This window comes from Mycteria americana, chromosome 6, assembly GCF_035582795.1.
Source record: "Mycteria americana isolate JAX WOST 10 ecotype Jacksonville Zoo and Gardens chromosome 6, USCA_MyAme_1.0, whole genome shotgun sequence".
NCBI lineage: Eukaryota > Metazoa > Chordata > Aves > Ciconiiformes > Ciconiidae > Mycteria > Mycteria americana.
In genome coordinates, this window is record NC_134370.1 from 21,071,924 (window position 1) to 21,092,524 (window position 20,601).

The following is a 20,601-nucleotide window of genomic DNA, read 5'->3' on the forward strand; positions in this document are numbered from 1 at the left end:
GCCAGGACATTTATCCAGATCCTATTTCATCCTCCAACAGGCTCCTTGCCTCAGAAGATGTCATAGGGTCAGGAGATCTGGGGAAAAGTCCAGAGCTGAGAAGAAGGAGAATGCCAACCTCAGAACAGGTCGCAGAGGGGTGCTATCACATACATCGTACCACAAACAATAGCAAGCCACTGTAAAGCAGCAAGATGGAAGATGTTTTCCTATTATTACTAGAACTGATATTCTGGGTCTAATCTGTAATCCCAAGCTTTACAACAGTCTGATCAGCCTCTTGGCCTCATCTTTCTACCTCCCACCTCATGCCCCCTGGATCTATTTAAAACAGTCCAGCTAAAATTATTTTCTTGGCCTGTTATTTGACCTAAGCCAAAGGCAGATCCAGTTCAGGCTGTGGTTCAGGTTTGGATTTAAACCAAAAGAATGCCTGTGCTTTGAGTAGATAGAACATTAACAAGTAACAATATAACAGCCTGTAATAACAAGTTTACTTTGCAAGAATACAGTCACAGACGAGTCAAAGAAGAAACTAATCCTGTGGGTGATACGGTTTTAGGATTAATACAGTATGAAAACAGTTACATCTTCAGAGACATGCAAACTGACCCAAAATGCAGTAGGGTTTGTTTGGCACCAAGCTTCCAACTTTTACTCCATCCTAATAAAAATCAGAGTTATATATATTTTTGTATCTTTCCCCTAACTTACATAAACTGATTTCAACCAATTTAAAGAGCAAAACCTTCCCAAACTGCCAAAGTTCAGGGGCCTCTATTTTTGCAGCTCCAACATTTTTACTAAGACATCTCCTACTTTGTGACATTTTAATTATTCACAGCACCAGCACTCTGCAAGTGGAACATGCTGTGTATTCTCCATTCACTCATTCATTAGTTTTAATTAAACCCTTTAATTTTATTTATGCTGTCACGGACTGATTAACAATTTGCAGCACAAACCAGGAAGTCTTAAACAGCACCTTGAGAAATCTTCCTTGCTCTAAACAGAGATCTGCTATAATAACTACAGATCTGCAGGATTATGTTCTGAAAGGCAAAAGGAACCACATCAGCAGCTTTCCCAATGCAATTTTCTTTTCGCTGTTTAACAAAACATATCTCAAGGCCTTTGGTGAGAATCACAGATGATGAGGTGTCCAAGGGATTCAACAGAATGAAACTGCAGACAGACATTGTGAAAGTTCCTTTATTAGAAGTAGTATATGGTTGAGCTGGAGCAGTATGATGCAATAGGAACAGTGGACCAAGTCCCACTTCAGCAGAGACTCAGGACACTTTTAATGTTGCCAAAAGGACGAAAGGCACTGCCTGAAACTTGTTAAATTCATGGAACAGCTTAAGTGACTCTAAACACGGTCTTGATAGCTGTAACTTATACATTTTATTATTCTTTTAAATTCTTGCCATCCATTTGAAGTGTCTGTAACTTGCACCTTCTGACAACAGACCTTCTATCTCTCAAGACCTTCATCACAGTGATCTTAGAGCACCTGAGCCCATCAGCATGTATGTTATACCTCACTTAAATTCAAAGATTTAAGTCCACTTAAAACAGCCACCCATATACCTCTCTCTGCACTGCCCTGCTCAGCAATTAATTCTGGTCCCCAGATTTCACAACAGCCCTTCCCTCCCTCTTCACATCTGTTCTTTCCTCTCCGATCCCCCTCTACACATTTCCTCCTCACATCTGTTTCTGTCCCCATCTGCACATCCCAGCTCTGCCTCTCTTGCTCCCTCAGCAGTTTCATCCCTCCTACCTGACTGGAAAAGACTGCCTCAGAGCACTTTTTCCCCCCTTTCCCTGCTAGGTGTAGCTGTGCTCACCAGCTGAGGCAAGGCAGATGTAAGTCTAGGAGAAGAAGAAATAAGCATCTCCATTGAACAGAGCTGATTGAAAGATTTTGGCAGGATACCCAGAGCTTCTGGGCCCCTTCTCCTACCCCACTTCCCTTCTCCATGAACCACCTTTACTCCTGACCACAAGGAGTGGGGGAAAGAACAGGTAATCATACTCCCTCTCCCCCTTTGCTGGAATTAACTTGCAGGATTTTCAGCTACCTGGTCCCTACTTTAGAAATGTAACTTCCAACTCTCTGCTCAGTACAATATATGCCTTATACCACTCTAGGTTACTGTCAACTGCTGTGGAGCCTTCAAATAACTATTCACATTTTTCTATGGTCTTTTTGTGCAACCTAGAAAAATGCAGTTTACAGACATGGAAGCAGTCCTACCATGAATGAGGGAGCTGTGCATTATCTACCCCTTATATGGTACAGAATCTACGCTGCAACGGGAGGAGCTAATGGGGTAAAGGAGGAGAGGGAAAGCCTCCTCAGGGACCACAACCATCCCTACATAGCCACCATCATTAAGTCAATCCCTATTATTTTGCTTATAGGCTTGCAATTAGGGAGAAATAAATACAGAGTGAGGCACTGACATTTCATCTTCCTGACCTCTGCTTTGAGTACAAACTGAGGCCAGACAGGGAAATCTGTTTGAGTGTGTCAGTCTAAAGTGAACTAAAACAACACAACTCTTTTTTCTTTGGCACAGCCTTCAAAATCTGCTCACACAAGAATTCAGCAACGAGCTATTTATAGAGGCTGAACTACCTCCAGGCCTTGTGCATAAGGTTGTCCCAGGAGAGCTCAGCTAAGACAAAGCAGAGCAGTGCAAGCTGAATCTGCCTGCCTCATCAGGAAGGTTGAATTTCACTCTGGCCAAGAGCATTCTGGGCAACAAATGAGGCCTCCCATAATGTATTCCAATAAAAACACAGGCTTTAAAAAGAAATCAGTGTTTTGTTCCCTTCCAAGACACATAAATCGTTTTAAATTGCGCTATTTTAGAAGTCTTTGTGATTTCTTTTAGGTCATGCCTCCCTCTAGTGTTAAAGCAGGCAGGTGGCTGCTACCGGGTCTGTCTCTGGCAGCCCAGTTTTTGAGGAGGTGAAAGATTTTCGAGTACCTGAATATTCATATGCTTCTCTTCCTGGCACCATCTGACAATTCAAGCATGGCCTTAGTATGACTCTGCCAGCAAGCTTTAGGAATCATCATACGTGCTAGTCACTGCAAGGAGACCTAGCACAGGTCACCAGCAGGTGAGAAAGCAGCAGCCTACAGCTGCCTGGGCAAGATGGCAGCAGAAGATCCTGATTTTGAGATAAAAGGGCCACAGCCTCATCATAAGCTTCCCGCTGAAGTTATGAAGTACACAAAATGTGAAAGGCTTGTTTGCAAAGACTCAATAAACTTCCAGGTTCAACTTCCCTCTTTGCCTGCAGCAGATTGATGCAATTGCTCTGGCAACATCCTATTACATGCTTACTCAGTACTTAAACCTAATATATATTTGTTTGATTTTTATACAGGGCCTTAAAAAGTGCTGTGTACACACACCTACAAAAGATAGATAGCAAAGACATGTGAAGCAATGACCTGGCAGCAAGCTCAGGAACAAGCTCCTCTACGAGCTGCAGGAGATTCAGCTAGAAAGTCACTTTTTTCTTCCTCTGGAGAAACATGCAGCCCAAATAAACACAAACATGGAGCTGTCCTAAAAATTTGGTATTGTCAAGAACTTCCTTACATGTGAGCCTTACGTAGTCCAGCAATATTTGTTGGAAATACAAAAGGTGAACAATCTAACCACAGTAAAGTAGTGGGAGAAACCTCCACTTCTGGAATTCGTTCCCATTTGCAGTCATGATTTTTCCAACCTAATAGTGCATTAGGAGTAGATTTCTGCATTTAATTTCTTAAATGCACCACAGCAGGGAGAGAGGGGGAGAAAAAAAAAACAGTTTTATTTCTCTGCAATATAAAGAGTAAAAGCTGTTGCTTGCCAACTACACAATTATTTTCAGAGAGCTTAGCACCTCTCTTAAGTTGATATATTAGCTTTATTACACCAGCATGGCTCTGAGAGATACTTGCCACTCAACTCACTGGTACAAAGAGATATAGATGCCTTATTACTGTGGATGGAATTCCCATTTCTGCCAATGCTGCTGGCAATTCTGTGCCCTCCTGAGAAGTAATGCAGCCCCTAAATCATTTATTATCTATTTTCATTACAACTTCACAGTTTTAGCATTTTGTTTTACAAGTGCCAGTGTGCCTCAGTGTATAGCATTTTCACCACCAGCACAGAAGTCTCCTAGGGTATTGGCTCAGACCCACAGCTGATACTTCATCAGGAAAGGATTGAAAACTAGAGAAGCTAAACTGATATGCACTAAAATCTGCCACTGAGATCTGTTTTTTAACAGAATAGTGCTGCCTGTGGGCACTAGGACACTCCATACCTGACTAACTGACCCCTCTAGCATTGGGATTTTCAGCTTCTAAACTGGCCTCAGGCAGGACAAGTGTACCCAGCTGATCAGCTCAGCCACAAAAGCAGCCACAGGAATAGCCACAGCACAGGGAAGCATGTAGCTGCTTAGGGAAGTTTTAGGTGGAACCTGAGGTGTCCATCCCATTGCAGTCCTCTAAGCAGGTAAGGAAAAGTTTGTTCTCCTGAAATTCAATCTCAAGATTTTACAAAGTCATGTTTGAGGCTTCTTCCAAAATTCCACTGGAGTCTTTCCCTCTGGTATGTTTAACAGGCCAGACCCTTATTTAAGCACCTGGCTTTTTTTTAAAGCTAGTGTGTTTCAGGATACTTCAAACACATTTCTTCATAGCAAGGGGAATTAGAAGCTAGAACAATCTACCAAGTCATGTAGCGGATTTTCTACTGTTCAATGTATTTAAATAAAAATGTGATGTCTTGCTAAGCCATCTGTGCTACCTCAGTTCCAAGACACACGCCTGACGTAGGAGTTACTGAGTGAGAATTTTTGCTATGTGTCACACAGGAGGTCAGAAAAAATGATCTAATGGTCCCGTCTGGCCTTAAGCTCTATGAATCTATGAATAAATGAAAATCTTAGGCCTAAGCACTTTGGGACAAGGAGTGTCTTTAAATATTTAGCAAAGCACTGCGTCCACTGGGACTGCTCCATAAATAAGAGTAGCAGTCACATGCCTGAGGCTCAGCCATCTCAGGTCACCTTAATGCATGTAAACACGTGTGATGAGAGCTCAAAGAAGATGTTCAAATCCTGGGGACACTTAACACTGAAAATGTAGTGGTTCAGATTACTTTTTCTTAGCTGGTCAGTCCAAGCCTTTCTGTGCGGTTGCTCCATTGCAATCAGTCATAGCTCATGTACAGGATTTCCTCAGAACAAAATCTGTAAATATGTTCTGTCACGAAGTCCTTCCTTAGCCTTCAGTTTGGCAATGTACATACTAAAATCCGTGGAGGAAAGGCCTAATTGAAAAAGCAAGACTGAAGATCTGGCTGTCAGCAGGGCACACCCTTAACAGCACAACCAGGCCACTAAAGGGCTTGAGAGGATCATCTCCCGCTAAGAATCAGGGACTTATACATGGCAGGTTATTACTGGGTACTGTGGGTACATCACTGGGATGTGTTTCTCACAGAATTCCCAGGCTATGACTCTCGGGATAACTTTTTAGATTAGGAAACTGAATTAAAATGATGGACTAAAAATTAAACCACTGCTCCTTTCCCCTTCATCACTGACAATAATTTACAGAACCTGATTTTTCATTACCCAATTCAGAGTCACAGAAACAAATTGCTTCCTTTCCAAGTTGTTATTCTATTTGAGCTTCCTTGGAAGCCTGTTTGCATTTCCTCACAGCCCTCCAGAACTGACAGCTGAGCTCTGAGCTGCTGCTTTACACATTCTGCCAGGACCCCTCCTAGTAATCCCGCAAGGCTGATAGAAAGGGAAGACGTCCGTGCAATTTAATTTCCCAGTCTTGCTAGTTCAAGTAAAAGAGCATAATTACTGCATGTCAAAAGCTGCCAGAACCAGCTCCAGCAAGGATTTAGTGTAATCACTAATGCTTGCATACAAGGGGTGTGAAGATTGTGGCTACATTAAAAAAAACCCAAACAAGCAGAGCTAGTCCTGCCCAGGAAACCACACTGCCAGTGATTTAGCAGAGTAGCTGCACTGCCGCTAGCAGTCATCTACATGTAGAAAAAAATAATAAAAAAAATAAGATAAAAGCAATGAAATACTGCAGCAAAATACTGAGAAACATGGATGTATGGGACTCTACCAGTGACTACGTGAAAGGATCAGAAGCCACGTGTGTATGTAGCTGAGAGCAGACTTGAACTTTTGGTTCATCAGAGGTTAATTTTCTCTGTGAAAATGACTGCACTGAAAATATAACTTCAAAGTCATTCTGTTTTTTAATACAGATTTTGTACTTTTACAGCCTTTGTAATGGACAGTGCCAGGCAATAGCTGAGGCTGGGAAGAGAGAAACCAGAGATCTCACCTGCTTAAGCAAAACTATGTTTTGAGGTAGAAGAGGTAAAGAAAGGCATAATGTTGGAAATGCATCAAGGATGGACTACCACGGAACTAGCTTTAAAGGCCTACAGAATCTATCCTTGCTATGACTTTAATGGAGTCACATTGATTTTCAGCTGCTGGGAGACCTGGCTTCAGCAGACTTCAGTCAAACAACTTTCGTTCACACCACCTGGGAGCCTAACCCAGTCTGTAACAGACTACTTGCACAATAGGCTTATTATTTATACATCATTCCCAGTGTATACGGTGTTTCACAGACAGATGACATTGATCAGTCTCTGCCTGAAAGGCCTCCCACATTTTTCTAACATGGTTTCAGAAGACTTCCACAAAGATCATCTTCAGTCCCATATATTCCCTCACATACAGAGCACAATAGGGATCTTTATGAGCAAGCTCTAACCAGCGACGTTTGGAGTCACAGTCAGGATACCAGTGTAACTGCTTTATTCTGCAAGTACCTGCCCTGAAGCAATGGTATATGCTGTTGGATTATAGCCTCTTTTTTTCTGGACTTAGTACTGACCATCTCCCACATTAGTAATCTGTTAACCCATAGAAGTCTGTTAACATATAAGAAAATCTTCACTCATTTTCCTCTTGAGCTTGGGAAAGAAGCAGCCTTTCATTTGAAAACTCCTCTCCTAGCAAGTAATACAAAGCTCTTTTTTTCTTCTTCCAGGACAACTTATCTTTTCCCCCTCATTAATGAGTTTCTAGAAAACTGAGCCTACCCTCAGTTTAGTTTTGACAACAGCTTGATGTTGTTCTGTCCTTAAATGCCCCCTGGTTGCTGCTTTTCTCACTCTGCTGAAAGACTTTGCACTCCACATTTTCAATTGTTTCAGCAATTACAAAGTATTGTTCCTTGTATTTAGAACATGGCAACAAAGGTTAAAAATAAGCCTCCTGATTCTAGTCATTAAACACTAAGTAAAGGATATCTGCAGTAATAGCGTATTTCAGAGCAAAGCAAACAAAGAAGAGTGTATCAACTAAGCACTGTTTTATTTGCCTGCTGACCTTTTGGGTCTTGGCCTTAAAGACCTTAGAGGACCAGTTCTGTGTTTTCTTGAGAATTCCAGACATTGGAGGCTGGAGGGAATAAGGGAATGGAAGGAAGGGAAAGGAACATCTTCAGTCAAGGACCTATAATTGTAATTCAGAATAAAGCCAGGCCACCAACAATTTTGAGAGTTATTCATTAATATTCACACCAGTGGGTATTAAAGGAAATGGTATAATGTGTCATAGAGAGCTGGCAACATGGAGAACTTGGTAGGATACAGTATTTTACTAAAACGGTCAGTGGTGGTGATCTATGAGAAAAAGTAAGGGAACTCCTCCTCTTGGAGCAAGTGTGTGGGGACTCTGTGGGTGTGTTAGGTATGCCACAAATTTGGCAAAAAAAAGTTTCAATGATGTTTGAAATGCTTGGATCGCTGGGTACGTCATTTATCACAGTGTAAAACATTGATGGAGCCCACACTAATGTGGACCACAGTTGAGAAAATGTCAGACAATTAATGTCTAGAGACTAGGACTTTCCTGGTGCAAGAGAGATATGGGGCTACTAGAGAGAGTCCAGCAAAGGGCCACTAAGATGAGTAGGGATTGGGCCATCTGCCCGGTGAGGAAAGGCTGAAAAGAGCTGGGACTGTATAGCCTCAAGAAGAAGGAAAGGGAAGACCTCATCAATGTATACAAATATCTAAAGGCAGGGCATAAAGAAGACAAAGCCCAAAATCTAAAAGTTATCTTCTCTCCCTATACACCCTAACCTACATCCTTAAACTTTCATGATTAAAACATCACATCTAGTCATACACAAACATCACCTCTGCTATTCCTCTGTTAACCAGCTGTGACATTTCTGTGTAGTTACAATCAAAACCTTCTACATGCAGGGTGATTAATCAGTAGGACCCAGCATTTCTTTGGATCAAAGGTGCACTGTAAATGTATTATCATTACTGGACAAGCTTTCTTTCTCTCTTGGTCTGTAGCATTTTTTTGAAATTAAGTGTGAGAAGAATAAGGTATCATGACTGTCACTTACTTATACATGCCTTGTCTCCACCCCTGAATAATTTACAAAATAATAATACATTTTTTTAAACCTGCATCTTGTTTCAAGACATTCACTGCAAAAAGATGACATTAAGAATATAGTGAGCAGGACAACTGAAAGGCAGTTGAAGAAAGCAACTCTGTGGTCAAACTGAATCACAAATTGTCCCCTGAAGCCAAGAGTTAAACTCTATCTGCCTCAGCATTTAATTAGCAAAACATTTCCAAATGCATTCTGCTATGTTATTTCTCCTCTCACAGTTGGCCCAAGACTGTCAGCCAATGAATCCAGTCCTGCTGCCCAAAGGAGGAGGAGCTGGGTCCAGGGCTCTCATGCCACTGGAATGGGGAGATAGAAGGAAGGGGAAAGTAGAGAAAGCAAAAGGAGCCCTGGAGAAAATCTAGTTTTCTGCTTTTGTCAGTACCAGAGATTAAGGAGAAAATAGAAAGGAATGCAGAAAACAGAAGAAATGGCTGCTACAGAGCCCAGCAGCCAGAACAGTAGTCCTTAAAAGACTGCTCCTCTCGCCAATCACTTACTAAGCCTGTAAGCAATCCTGCTGCTAAATCCCAAGCTGTGTGGCATCCTTCTTTTTTTCCCTTAGAGGAACCTTGATGCAATCAAATTTACTATTTGCACAATGTTTAGTTTTTGAGTTCCAGGCTAATTTTGCAACCACTAGATCATGCTTCGTTTCCCAAGCCTTTCAAAGGACAATCACCTGACGTTAAGGCCTGTCGGGGGGGAAACTGAACTTCTGAAGTGGTCCCTGGAAGCAGTTCCTCTGTAGCTCGGGTCTACGGGCACTTCTGCCACAAGCATCGATCCCCTGCAGGGTGGTCAGCCCGAGCTGACCCGTGGGCCTGTGTGCACGCGGCCCAAGCGGAGCCCATGCACTGCCAGGTAAAGCCGCATTAACGAGGCAGCCTGACGGTAAAGGTCAGCGGCTGCGAGCGGTCTCGGGGACAGCCGACCACGGCTGCTCCCTCCACAACCAGCCGCCTCGCCACAGGCGGCCGGGAAGCCACGCGGAGCGCCCCGCAATATGCCACCTCCCCGCCGTCAGCCGCGCGACGCATGCGCAACTGTGACGGTCACAGACGTTGAGGAAGTGACGCATACGCGCTCGGCGTGGGCGGGCGGTGAGTGGCGGAGCGCTGTTGCCGTGCGCCGCGCATGCGCCTTGCGCAGCGGCGGTGAGGCGTCCCGGGTGCCGAGCGGCGAGGTGAGTCCCGCGCCGGGGCCGGGGCTGCCGCGCGCCGCTTCTGCTCCTCCTCTTCCTCCGCGCGCGAGGGCCGCCAGCGGCCCCCCCCGCCCCCCACCCGGGGCCGCGACCGCGTCCTGCCTGGCCCGAGCAGGGGACGGGAGCAGGCGGCGCCCCCCGCAGCGCCCCCCGCAGCCCCTCGCGCTTCTGTCCCGGCCGGGCCTTGTCGCCAGCCCCGAGGGACAGCCTTCGGCCGGCGGTCCTGTCCCGGCCCCGCCGGCTGCGGGCTTGCTCGCAGAGAGAGGTGGCGAAGCACGGGAACTTGGGGACCGGTGTCGGTGGGAGGTGGAGGGGGTCCGGGGTCCCTCGAGGGGAACTGGCCGGTGCGCGGGGTTGTCATGGAACCTGTTGTGTGGATGCAGGGCCGAGCCCGTTGCGTGCGTGTTCGGAGCTGATGGAAGAAAACCGTGAGCTGGGACTGAGATCCACGGGCTGCCATGCTAGGAGAGGTTGCTGATGAAGCCCACCTGCCTTATTAATGTCTTCCTGCAAGTTAAGAACACTTGTTTCTCCCCGAAGTTGATAAAAAATACATCCTTTCAGAAGACAGTCTCGCCTTGAAGGCTTCAAACAATACCAGCTTCAGGCTTGCCTCGGTAAGTCAGTCCAGTGTTAATTTCATAACAACTAGGATGCTTTATGTTTTACTTCAAAGCTGAATCGTCAAACTAAAGCCTGCAGCCAGCTGTTCTCATCAGTGCTTTCACTGACAAGTCTTATCCTGTTTCAAAAACTTGTATTTTTTGTTTTTGGATATGTTAAGTTGTATATGTTTTTGTTATGTCATAGCCTTCTGGAGCATGACCGTTTACACACAAGATTGATTTCACTCTCTGGCAAGGAGAGTGATTTTTACAGGTTGTTTGATTTGTCTTGATATCAGTGTCTTGGAGGAGTATTCCATATAGTTGTCTTTAAGAAGTTTTGGCTGCTTTTTCCTTTTGATTGTGGAAATTAGTGTGGAGAAGCCTTTGGGGGGAGGACTCATGGAGGAGTAGACTACTAGGTGTTTTGTAACAAGAATTTCTCATAAAGAAACATGCTCATTGTTTTGCTTACTTTATTTGGGCACAGTCTTCATGAGGAACTTTGTGTGTGTGTGAACGTTCTTATGATGCTGTGGTTGTTCTTTGTTGCCTTTGAGCAGAGGATGCCAACAGACAACAGCCAGCTGCCAGACACTAGCCAAGAACAAGACCCTGTTACTACTTCAAGCAATAATTGGCTGCATAATGCTGAGGAATTGGGAATTGAACAAGAAAATGGCATTTGTAACGGTGACCTGGGTGATAGTATTAGAATTCCCAACTCTGCCAGCCAATCATCTACTTCCATGGCTGTTCCTTTGGAGGTGCCCAGAAGAGGACAACCCCTTTTACAGATCGACAGGCAGCAGATTCAGTCTGTCTCATATAGCGCACAGGCTGCTGAGCTCAAAGGTTTAGGAGTTGATGTCTATGACCAGGATGTATTGGAGCAAGGAGTTCTTCAGCAAGTAGATAATGCAATTAACAAAGCTAATAAAGCAACAAAAATAGCTGATGCGGAGAAAGAATATCAGTCAGTGCTGGATGACTTAAGGTAAATTGTGTCCTTTCTTACTGTTCCTTTCTGTTACTGACTTATCTAGTGAGGCTTGGCATCTCACGTTTTTAAAAGCTGGAAAGTGAAAAGATATTTTGGAAGCACTAGATCACATGTACTCTCCCGAGTCACCCACCTTTTAAAAAAGGAGAAAATATTTTTCACATCAGAGTAATGCTTCATTGCTCTTATTTGACTAATTCAGTCATGCATCAAGGCAGTAGAGGACAGTGCGTCTCCTTTTTCTGCTTTGTTTCCTACTTTACCAAGATGCATGTCTGTTTTCTGGGCAGTGGAGAACTGCATTATACTCTATTACTCAAAGTCAGAAAAAGTTCCACTTCTTCAATTCTGTATGCTTCATGGGGTTATCTGCTTCTGGTTATGTGCTTTCTGTAACTTGGATGGCTCCATATCATGAGTGTAACGACAATCAAAACAATCTTATCACAGGTGCTTATATTAAGTACTTAGTGACACCTTAAAAGAATCGAATGCTTAATTAACATGGTATATTGATAGTAGAAGACTTTGAGGGATAGGAGCCACTAATCTTTTGAGTTTTGATCTTAGCTCTCCCTTTCTGTTTCTAGTCTCATTGTAGAGTTACTGGATGAACTACTGCAGGTAAATAATTCTACCTGTGCACCTTTCACTGTATTGTATTAATGTTGGTTTTTAGCGCTCAAGAGTGCTGTAGACCTGCATTACCGATATGAACTCTCGCATAGCTCTCTTGTTACGTGTATGCTTAATTTTATGCACTTCATTAACTTTCCAGTTTGGGTGTGGAGATGTGAAATTAAGTAAGTTTGCAAAACTGGAACCTAATTTCAGATGTTATGTAGCAGAAGGATGTAATGAGTAAGATGGTCATTGAGAGGAAGAATGGAGCAGCGTAACCATTGCAATTAGATTATGCGGTTATTGGAAGAGTGGTGCATGCACTGTCAATTAGTTGATATTTTCCTGTTTTTCTTTAAGAAGCATCCTATGATTTTTCTTACCCTTCTATTTTCACCTTCCACTTAAAGTCATAAAATGAGATTTACATGAGGGGATGCAAATGGTTTATGCAGACCTGTAGAACCTTGTCTGTATAAGATGTAATGTGCAAGTCTGAAAGTTGATTTTGGAGAAAATTAGCAGAGATGTAGCTGGCTGGTTGAGCAGAGGGACTAACAAGAGTAAAGATGTACGAGTAGAGTGTGATAGAGTTGGTTAAAGTCCTGTAACGTGGTGAATGCATGACTAGAGGTAAAATCAGGCAAGAAGTGGTTTTTGAGTAGTTGGCACAGAGTTCGTGGTAGAAGCTGCATGATTCTATAATATACACACAAATTTAAGCAGAAGAAGGAGAATAAAAAATGGTTGAAGTTAAATCCTATTTAAATCCCGGAGTCCTGTTAAATAAAGCTTTGTGGAAGAAGACAGTAGCAGTCTGTGTCAAGAGACCCTAGGGCCAAGGAAGCAAAAGCCAAAAGGTAGGAGACGTGCAAGAGAATGGTATACTTCAAAGAAACAAAACAGAAGATTGAGAAGGGGGTTGAGATGGTTCAAAAGTGTTGAAAGAGAACGGAGAAGTGAAGATGGCAGTGATAGCTGGGGAGGTGGTAGAATCCGTCTCCTAGGAGAAGTAGTAGAATCCAGATTAGAGCTGGAGAGAAATGTGGCCCAACAATTTCCTTCCTGACAATTGAAAAGACTTATATAGTGCTTTTCTTTGCATACGAGGGGAATAATGGCCACTTTGCAGGTGTTGTAAAGAGTTTTCTTTGATATTTTTTATAATGCTTTGAGATGCTCATTTGTGTATCCTTATGAAATACTCTATTTAAATCAACAAACCTAGATTTGTTGCATCTGACGGTGGCGCAGTGCCTCCTTCCTTGCAAATGAATTCAACAGCAGAAACAGGTGATATTTGGATACATTATGTGGTTCAACCTGAATTTCATATTGTATATGGAAACATGAAGAATGGTAGTGCATGGGTAAGGAAAGTTTAATGTTGATGTGCTGTTAATTCTTTGAGCTAGTCTGTCTTCCTGAAACTGTGTTTGTGTCTTGTAATCTATTCTTTGTGTAAAAGAGACATTGTAAAGGTAAAAGAAATAGGCTTCCTTATATAATGGCATCAAACTATTAAAACAGTTTTAGAAAATGAAAACGTGGGATTTCCCATTTAGATTTTTGTTTTGTGTTTTGTTTACCTTCATTAATAAAAGCAACCACTATCACTTGCTTATTATCATCATCAGACTTGTAACTTTTGAGTACTAAATATTGCAGTGGTTTGTTCAGTTTCCTTGCCTTTGGAATTTTACTATTAGCAACATTTTTTTTTTAAATATTTTATGATGTACAACTTTTTAAAGTGTTTAGTATTTCCAGTGTTGTAAGATGCTTATTTAGAAATTTACCTTTGGGTTTTTTTTAAATCTTACCTTAAATCTCCTGGAATTTCTAAATTGTGTGAATCGAGAATGTGCTGGTTTTCTTTCTAGAGTTCACTAGTGCATTGCAATCTTCTTGTTTTTTCAGATCATGTACAACATCTCTGAAACAAATAAATAAAATTATTGAGCAACTTTCACCTCAAGCTGCTGAGAACAAAGATATAAACAGAAAACTAGATTCTGTAAAACGGCAAAAATATAACAAGGTGATTGGATTACATTAATTTCCTGCTGACGATACTTAGCTTGTACTTTGGCTTAAGGTTTGGATTATGTGATATAACTCTTGCTTAATTATATAGTTCCGAGTCAGTCGACAATTGCTGTTCCTTCCCGTTTAAATGGTTTAATTTTCTACCAAAAAATGTAAATAACTGATTTAAAGATGTGAAAGTGAGAGCTGATTTTTTTTTTTTTTTTAATTCTAAGTTTCAGAACAAGCTGTAAAACTGAAGTTCCAGGACCTGCTCAGAAGACTGATTTGCATTAATTTAATTAAATCCCTCCCAGTAGTGTTTGGAGAATTAGCAAAGCATTGTTAGGGCATGATTCAATAGCTGACCTAAATCTCAGCTCTCATGGTCTTCATTTCCTACCTTCCTTTCCTTAATCCTCTTTCATTGTCTGCATCTTTCTTGTACCAGTACACATTGTTCCTTTCTGTGAGCCATTTTAACTCACTGATTTGGCAGAAACTGCTCCAGCTTTTTTCTGCCAGAGTAGTAAGTTAAAGGAGCTTGTAGAGCAATCTAGCAGGCATCAGGGTAATGTAAGCAATAGACTTACACAGCTGTGAATAGGAAGAAAATTTGAGAAAAGGGAAACTTCTGGTCAGGAATGTAGCACTTCGATCAGCTCACAGTCTGATGGGAATTCACCCTAGTATTTCTCTAATGATAAGCCTGACTGAAAAACTTACTGTTCTTTGCCCTCAGACACTTCTTCCCAGTCTCAGGCCATTTGGCACTGACTCATTCACTTGTTTGTTTTTTAACCTTGGTCATTTCAGCAACTTGGATAACACTATGCTCACAATTTGGCCAATTCAGAGAGTGAGGGGCACAGGACTAGGAACAAGTAGCTGGAAGTAGTGGGAAGAAATGCATTAAACCAGACTTGCCACTAAAGGGTGATCATGTAATTGGACACTGTATTTTGCTTGTTTTCATATTACTTGAAGTAATTTATGCAAGTGTTAGTTGCAGGGGAAGTTCAAACCTTGTTGCAAGTTTATTGTTAGCCATCTCTAACAGTCCTTGAAGTGTAAGAATAAACCCCTGTATGAAAACCATAATCTGTAAAAGTGGTCCTAATAATCTCAAGAGTGTTTTGGAGGCTGTTTGGAGGCATGCAGTGTATTTAAAGCTGGTCTTGAGCTACTTTTTGCATGGAGAAGTGCCTTTCAGTCCTCTTCCTTTTGTAATATTTAAAAAAAAAAAATAGTTAAAGAAGACTGAATTCTTCTGTTACTGAGACAAATGGGAAATTAATGACTGCTACAAGACAGCTATTTCCTTAGAGCTGTCATACAGGGAGTGTTTTATGATATAAAGTACTCTGGTAGCAAGGATAATAGTGCATACGCAGGAGATATATATTGTACCATACATGAATATACTTTCCCTTTGCGGTTTGTAAAGTGCTACGTGAAGACATGGGCAGGCTAGTGAACTGTTCTTCACCAAAAAGAAAAAAAAAATGTGCTCATTTTGCCATGAACTTGATTTTTACTGAAGTATGTGCCTCTCTAGGTAAGGAAAAATTGCCAAAGAATGGAGTTACAAATGTGGAAAGTTACATTGCCTATGTCTTTGTTCTATTGGTTGGAATTTCTTGTTTTGTAAATGAAAGTTAGCAGCACCAACAAATCATGTTACCACTAAATACACAGTTGATGCTGTTACAGTCAGATAAAAGGTGTAACAGAAGAGCTAGCTATAAATTATTTTCATTAGCTGTAATGAACTATACTTGTTATAGCATCTGTAATGTTGATTTTTTTCACTTATTTTTTTTAAAGTCATTTCACTTTGTGGTTTTTGCTGTTAAATTACCTGTGACAACTCCTGAATTAACTGTGTACAAACATATATCAGGATGATAGACTGATTTACGATTTCAGTTTCTTTCTAACAAAACATTCCAAAACTTGTGGGATGATAGATAAAAAAATCTTATTAAATCTCATAGCTGTTTTTAGTGGCTTATTAACCATTAACCCAATCTTGCAAATCATGAACAAATCTTTTGGTGTTCTCTGTGCATCTCACTAATCCACTTGATGGGCTTCCTTCACTAGAATCAACACATTCATAAAATTACCTCAAAAGATGTACATAAAAATGCATAACGTGCATGTGAAATTTGTGTGTATAAACAATCTGACCTTACTGTATGCATATTGTAAGATGATTGTACACACAAAATTGTGTGTTTTCTGCGGGTTGGAGCCCTACAGATATTGTGGTGACACTTTTTTGCACTTTTTTTGTTCAAATGTGATACTGTGAACATTTGAATATGAGATTCTGGTGGAAAATACTGCAAATGTAGTAATTTAAGTCTTATTTAAAAGGATAGCAAGCTTATGAACCAGATTAAAAATTAAATTATGTATCTACTTGTCATTCAAGGAGCAACAGCTAAAGAAGATCAAAGCAAAACAAAAGCGTCTCCAAGCAATTCTTGGTGGAACAGAGATTCTTGATAAAGTAAATGAGATCGAATTCGAGGAAGATGAAGGTATGGGAGAAGGCTGAAAGTTCTGTTCTACTTTGATGTAATGCGCTTTTTGGTTGAAGCTAGTTTGCAAGCTCTTTGCCAGTAAGGAAATAAATTTCAGTGATTTGCTTTCAAAGAGAGAGTTAAGAACACTTATTCTCTGCACCTGCAGAATTGCAGATCTTGGCATATTCATGTGGGAAGTTTTAAAAAATGGATGTTAATCCGTGTTCAGCTCAGTAGGGACGGCTGAGGCACATTAGAGTATTGGGCTTAATAAATTGGAAATCCTAACATTTTTTCACAGCTAATTTGATAAAGATGACTAACATCATGATTGAATTACATTTTATATGCTGGATGCTATCAATCAGCATTAACAAAATTGTCTTGTACTGTTGGGAAGTATCACTAGAAATGGAAGGGAGGAGTGCTTCTCTTTTTCAGGCTGCGCTGTGATTTAAAAAAAAAAAAAAAGGCTTCTTGCAAAGCAGGATATTTGTTCTCTCAGTGTTTCACTAGGTGTTCTTTCTCACTGCTGCCTGCAAACTGAGCTTGGATTTTGTAACTCCAGCTTGGCTGTGTCTTGGCCACAATCACTAATCTGCAGTATTCTGGAGAGCAAGTTTGGAGCCCATTGACATCTGCGCATCGCCTTTGGGTTATATGGTTGTTTGCAGAGGTGTAAACTCTTTGTGCTGTTTGTCAGTTGCGGATGTGGCTGGAGTGGATTCCAGATCTCTTGGAGCTCATGCTTCTCTCCTGATTCAACAAAACTTACAGGAGTCAAAACCTCAGTAAACTTTCCTTAGTAGAAAAGCATCTTTAATCGTTTTTCTTTGAATGGGTTCATGCAGTAAAACTCGGGCACCCAGTGCAATGAAATGTAACTAGGAAGTGAATGGAGCCCAAGACAGAAAAAATGGACTTGAGCAGTTCCAATAGTTTGAGAAACTGAGGGGGTGGAGAGGGAGGAGTTTCATGCCTGATGCATCATCATTACTTGTTAAACATGTTTTGGTGATACAGTGCTTTTGAATGGGACCACATACAGTAGCTTGCCATGCTGGCAATTCTGGTACAGCTATTCTGAAATTTTGGAGCCTAATAATAGATTTCAGGCTGGAATTCCCCTTCAGCTTCCTGAATTCAAGAGCTTTTCCCCCCATCTTTGGTTTCAAACACCTTTATAGTTTGTTAATATGTGTAGTAATTGTGTATGCAGTTTAACTGAAGTGCTCTTTTATGGCAACGTGCTGTGCAGCCAATCTGACTTTTAAAGTCATAATCCTAATATTAGTATTGTAGAGTAGGAAGATAGGGTTTGTTTTCTTTTTTTTTGAAGTATGTGGGAAGACAGTCTTTTATGTGTTTTGTGTGTCTGTCCTGGTATGGTAATGGAAATGTCAAATTTCAAGCTTATGAGTAGGACTGAAAAATCAACAATAAAATAGAAATGGACAATGTTGCTGCATATGGGAATGCAGTGGTTTCTTGCACTGAACGTGGTGACATGGGTTGAATTGACAGCATAGGGAGCACATTAGAGTTCTTGTGCCATGGTGGACTGTAATTTTATGGTAGTTCTTGCTGCTGTGTGTTGTTTTGGAAGTATTTGCATTTTGATAGTATGTGTAATGTTTCCTATATGAAGTTTGAGAAGTAGTTTGAAGTAGAAGTTACAGTCTGACTCTTTTGGCCTTCTGGGTTTTTTGGGGTTTTGCCTTTTTTGAACTTCAAGCATTATGTGTGATGATAATTTGGACTTTTAGTTGTATATAAAAACTGAACTGAATGCATGTAAAGCTTGGAGGGAGAAAAAACCCCCACACCCTTGTTCCTGTGTTTGAGTTATTTAGAAGGTGTTAAAGGCATGCTGCATGTTCTGATTTTTGTTGTAGAAGCTGGTCCATCATGTCTTGGCAGTATGCTTATGCCTGTTCAGGAAACAGAGTGGGAAGAACTTATTCGTACTGGCCAGATGACTCCATTTGGAACTAAAATACCTCAAAAGCCAGAGAGGAAGCCACGACGATTAATGCTAAATGAGGCATCTGATTTTGAGAAGTACTTAGCAGACCAAGCTAAGCTGTCATCTGAAAGAAAGAAGTTATCCCTTCGCAAAGGAGCAAAGAAGAAAGCACAAGCCAAAAAAGTTCAGTGCATAGCTCCCACATCTACTACAAAGGAAAAAAGGGGTAAAGTCCTGTCAAAAACAGATAAGCGCTTAAAAAAGCACATGAGAAAACTTCAGAAGCATGCCCTTCAGATTCAGTCAAAGGCAAAGATTCCAAAAGAAAAGAAATATCTTGAGGCCAAGAAGTTCAAGTGTGAACAGAAAGATGATAGTGGAGAGTCTGAGTATGTACCTGATGAGGAGCTCTTTGATCCAGAAGCAGCAGAAGAGGAGGAAGAGCCAGCATCTTCTCATGCTGAGAATGATTCTGATTATGAACTCAGGAATTTGTCAAGAAAAAGAAAATATTTGGCGAAGAGAGATTTTAAAGAAGCTGAAGATGATACTGACTTCTTTCCAAGCTCTGAGGAGGAAGAGCATACACTGGGGAAGCGCAAAGTAAAGAAATGGAGAGATGATGGAGATGAAGACTATTATAAACAGAGACTAAGGTTAGTCTTAGACATTTTTATTGGTAACATTAACAAATGATATTGAACATGCAAAGGGCAATGTAATACACTGCTAGGAACTGAAGTAAGGAAAACAAGAGAGTCAGAATGATCATAGCCTTCCAAAAAGAATCAGACATACCTCTTAATTACAAGGACTTTGCTGTTAGATTTTTCTGATTGTTATAGGCCCTTCAGTAATAAGCTATTTGTGTATCAGTGTGTGTTCGTTGTTTGCAGAACTGTGAATGTGCCCAAAATTGAGTATATATAAAACAACGTATTACTTGACAGCTTTATACTTAAGTACTGGCTTCATCTGTAGATCATATACCTACTTTAAAAAAAAAAAAAGTATTCTGTTTGATAGGCAAAATTACAGTGTCGACAGACAATGTCCTCCCTCTTCAGAGGGATGGCACTTTTCCACTGAGAGAGAAATCTTTGGTTTGGGGTGGGGTGAGATGCTTAGTTTTCGGCTTTAAATAATTAACTGCTAGTCAAGAAGAAACCATTTGAATAAATTATAGTTACATACTATTTTTGTGGAATCTGTTAGTTTATTGAAATCCGAGGCAATTACATATAGTTTTTATGGCTAACAGGTTTATTTGAAATCAATATTAAAAGGATCTTTTGAATTTAAACTTGTAAAAAATTTATACTGGAAAGGACAATGTCTATATTATTTGATTATTAGCATGTGATATCTCTTGCATAACTTATATTAGAAGACATAAGTAATGAAGACTGGACATTTATACTGCTGTTAGTCAAGTCTAAAAAGAGCTGCTCTATTTGACAGTGATTTTCCTCTGTGTTCTTGATGAGAGTGAGGGTAAAAACATCTTTATCTAAAGAGACAGTGACAATGGTGGTAGTAGTGGTGTTTTCTGTTGCTATGATGACCTAAGGTTGTAAACTGAGTAAGGTTTCTAAGGAGAATCTAGTATGTGAGGTGGGGAAATACAGTTAAGAACACAAGTTATTTTTGAAAATGGCAGCTGAAACATCTTGTGCTAATCTGTGATTTATGACATTTGTATAACCTCTGTGTTGATGATCTCTCTGTAGCTACAGTGTGCTGTTGAGATGTTTTCTCTACTCATAGCATAGCTGTTGAGCTCCTAACAATAAGACTGAGCAATGTTTCCATTTTCACAACTGCCTGGAAAACATTTTGAAGGGGCAACGAAGTGACATGTAATTTGTTAGGCTGTTAAAATGCTAACTAGGCATGCCAGTGAAGTTGAGACATTTCTGCACATACTGGGAGTCAAAAAGATCAAGATCACTAAAATGGTTGTTTTGTTTTAATTGTTCTTTACCCACTGGCATGTTGTCCCTTTTCTAGTATAAGGGTTGAGCTTCATATAATGAACTTCAGCTTATTGATAGCATGCTTACTTTTAATTAATTACCTTTAGTGA

General features: G+C 40.8%; 1 protein-coding gene across 8 annotated transcripts in view; it reads left to right on the top strand.

Annotated features, from left to right (window-relative positions):
* Positions 1 to 9,651: 9,651 nt before the first annotated feature.
* ERCC6 (ERCC excision repair 6, chromatin remodeling factor) overlaps positions 9,652 to 20,601 on the top strand; it is a 49,623-nt gene continuing 38,673 nt past the window's right edge. For 4 of the 8 annotated variants that reach the window (XM_075504904.1, XM_075504907.1, XM_075504906.1 and 1 more), the window contains exons 1-6: positions 9,652 to 9,740; positions 10,142 to 10,375; positions 10,927 to 11,360; positions 13,908 to 14,028; positions 16,456 to 16,564; positions 18,445 to 19,171. In XM_075504904.1, the coding sequence (XP_075361019.1) occupies positions 10,930 to 11,360; positions 13,908 to 14,028; positions 16,456 to 16,564; positions 18,445 to 19,171 (1,388 nt within the window). In that variant the 5' untranslated portion in view covers positions 9,652 to 9,740; positions 10,142 to 10,375; positions 10,927 to 10,929. The other 4 variants (XM_075504905.1, XM_075504903.1, XM_075504909.1 and 1 more) reach the window with 4 other exon arrangements.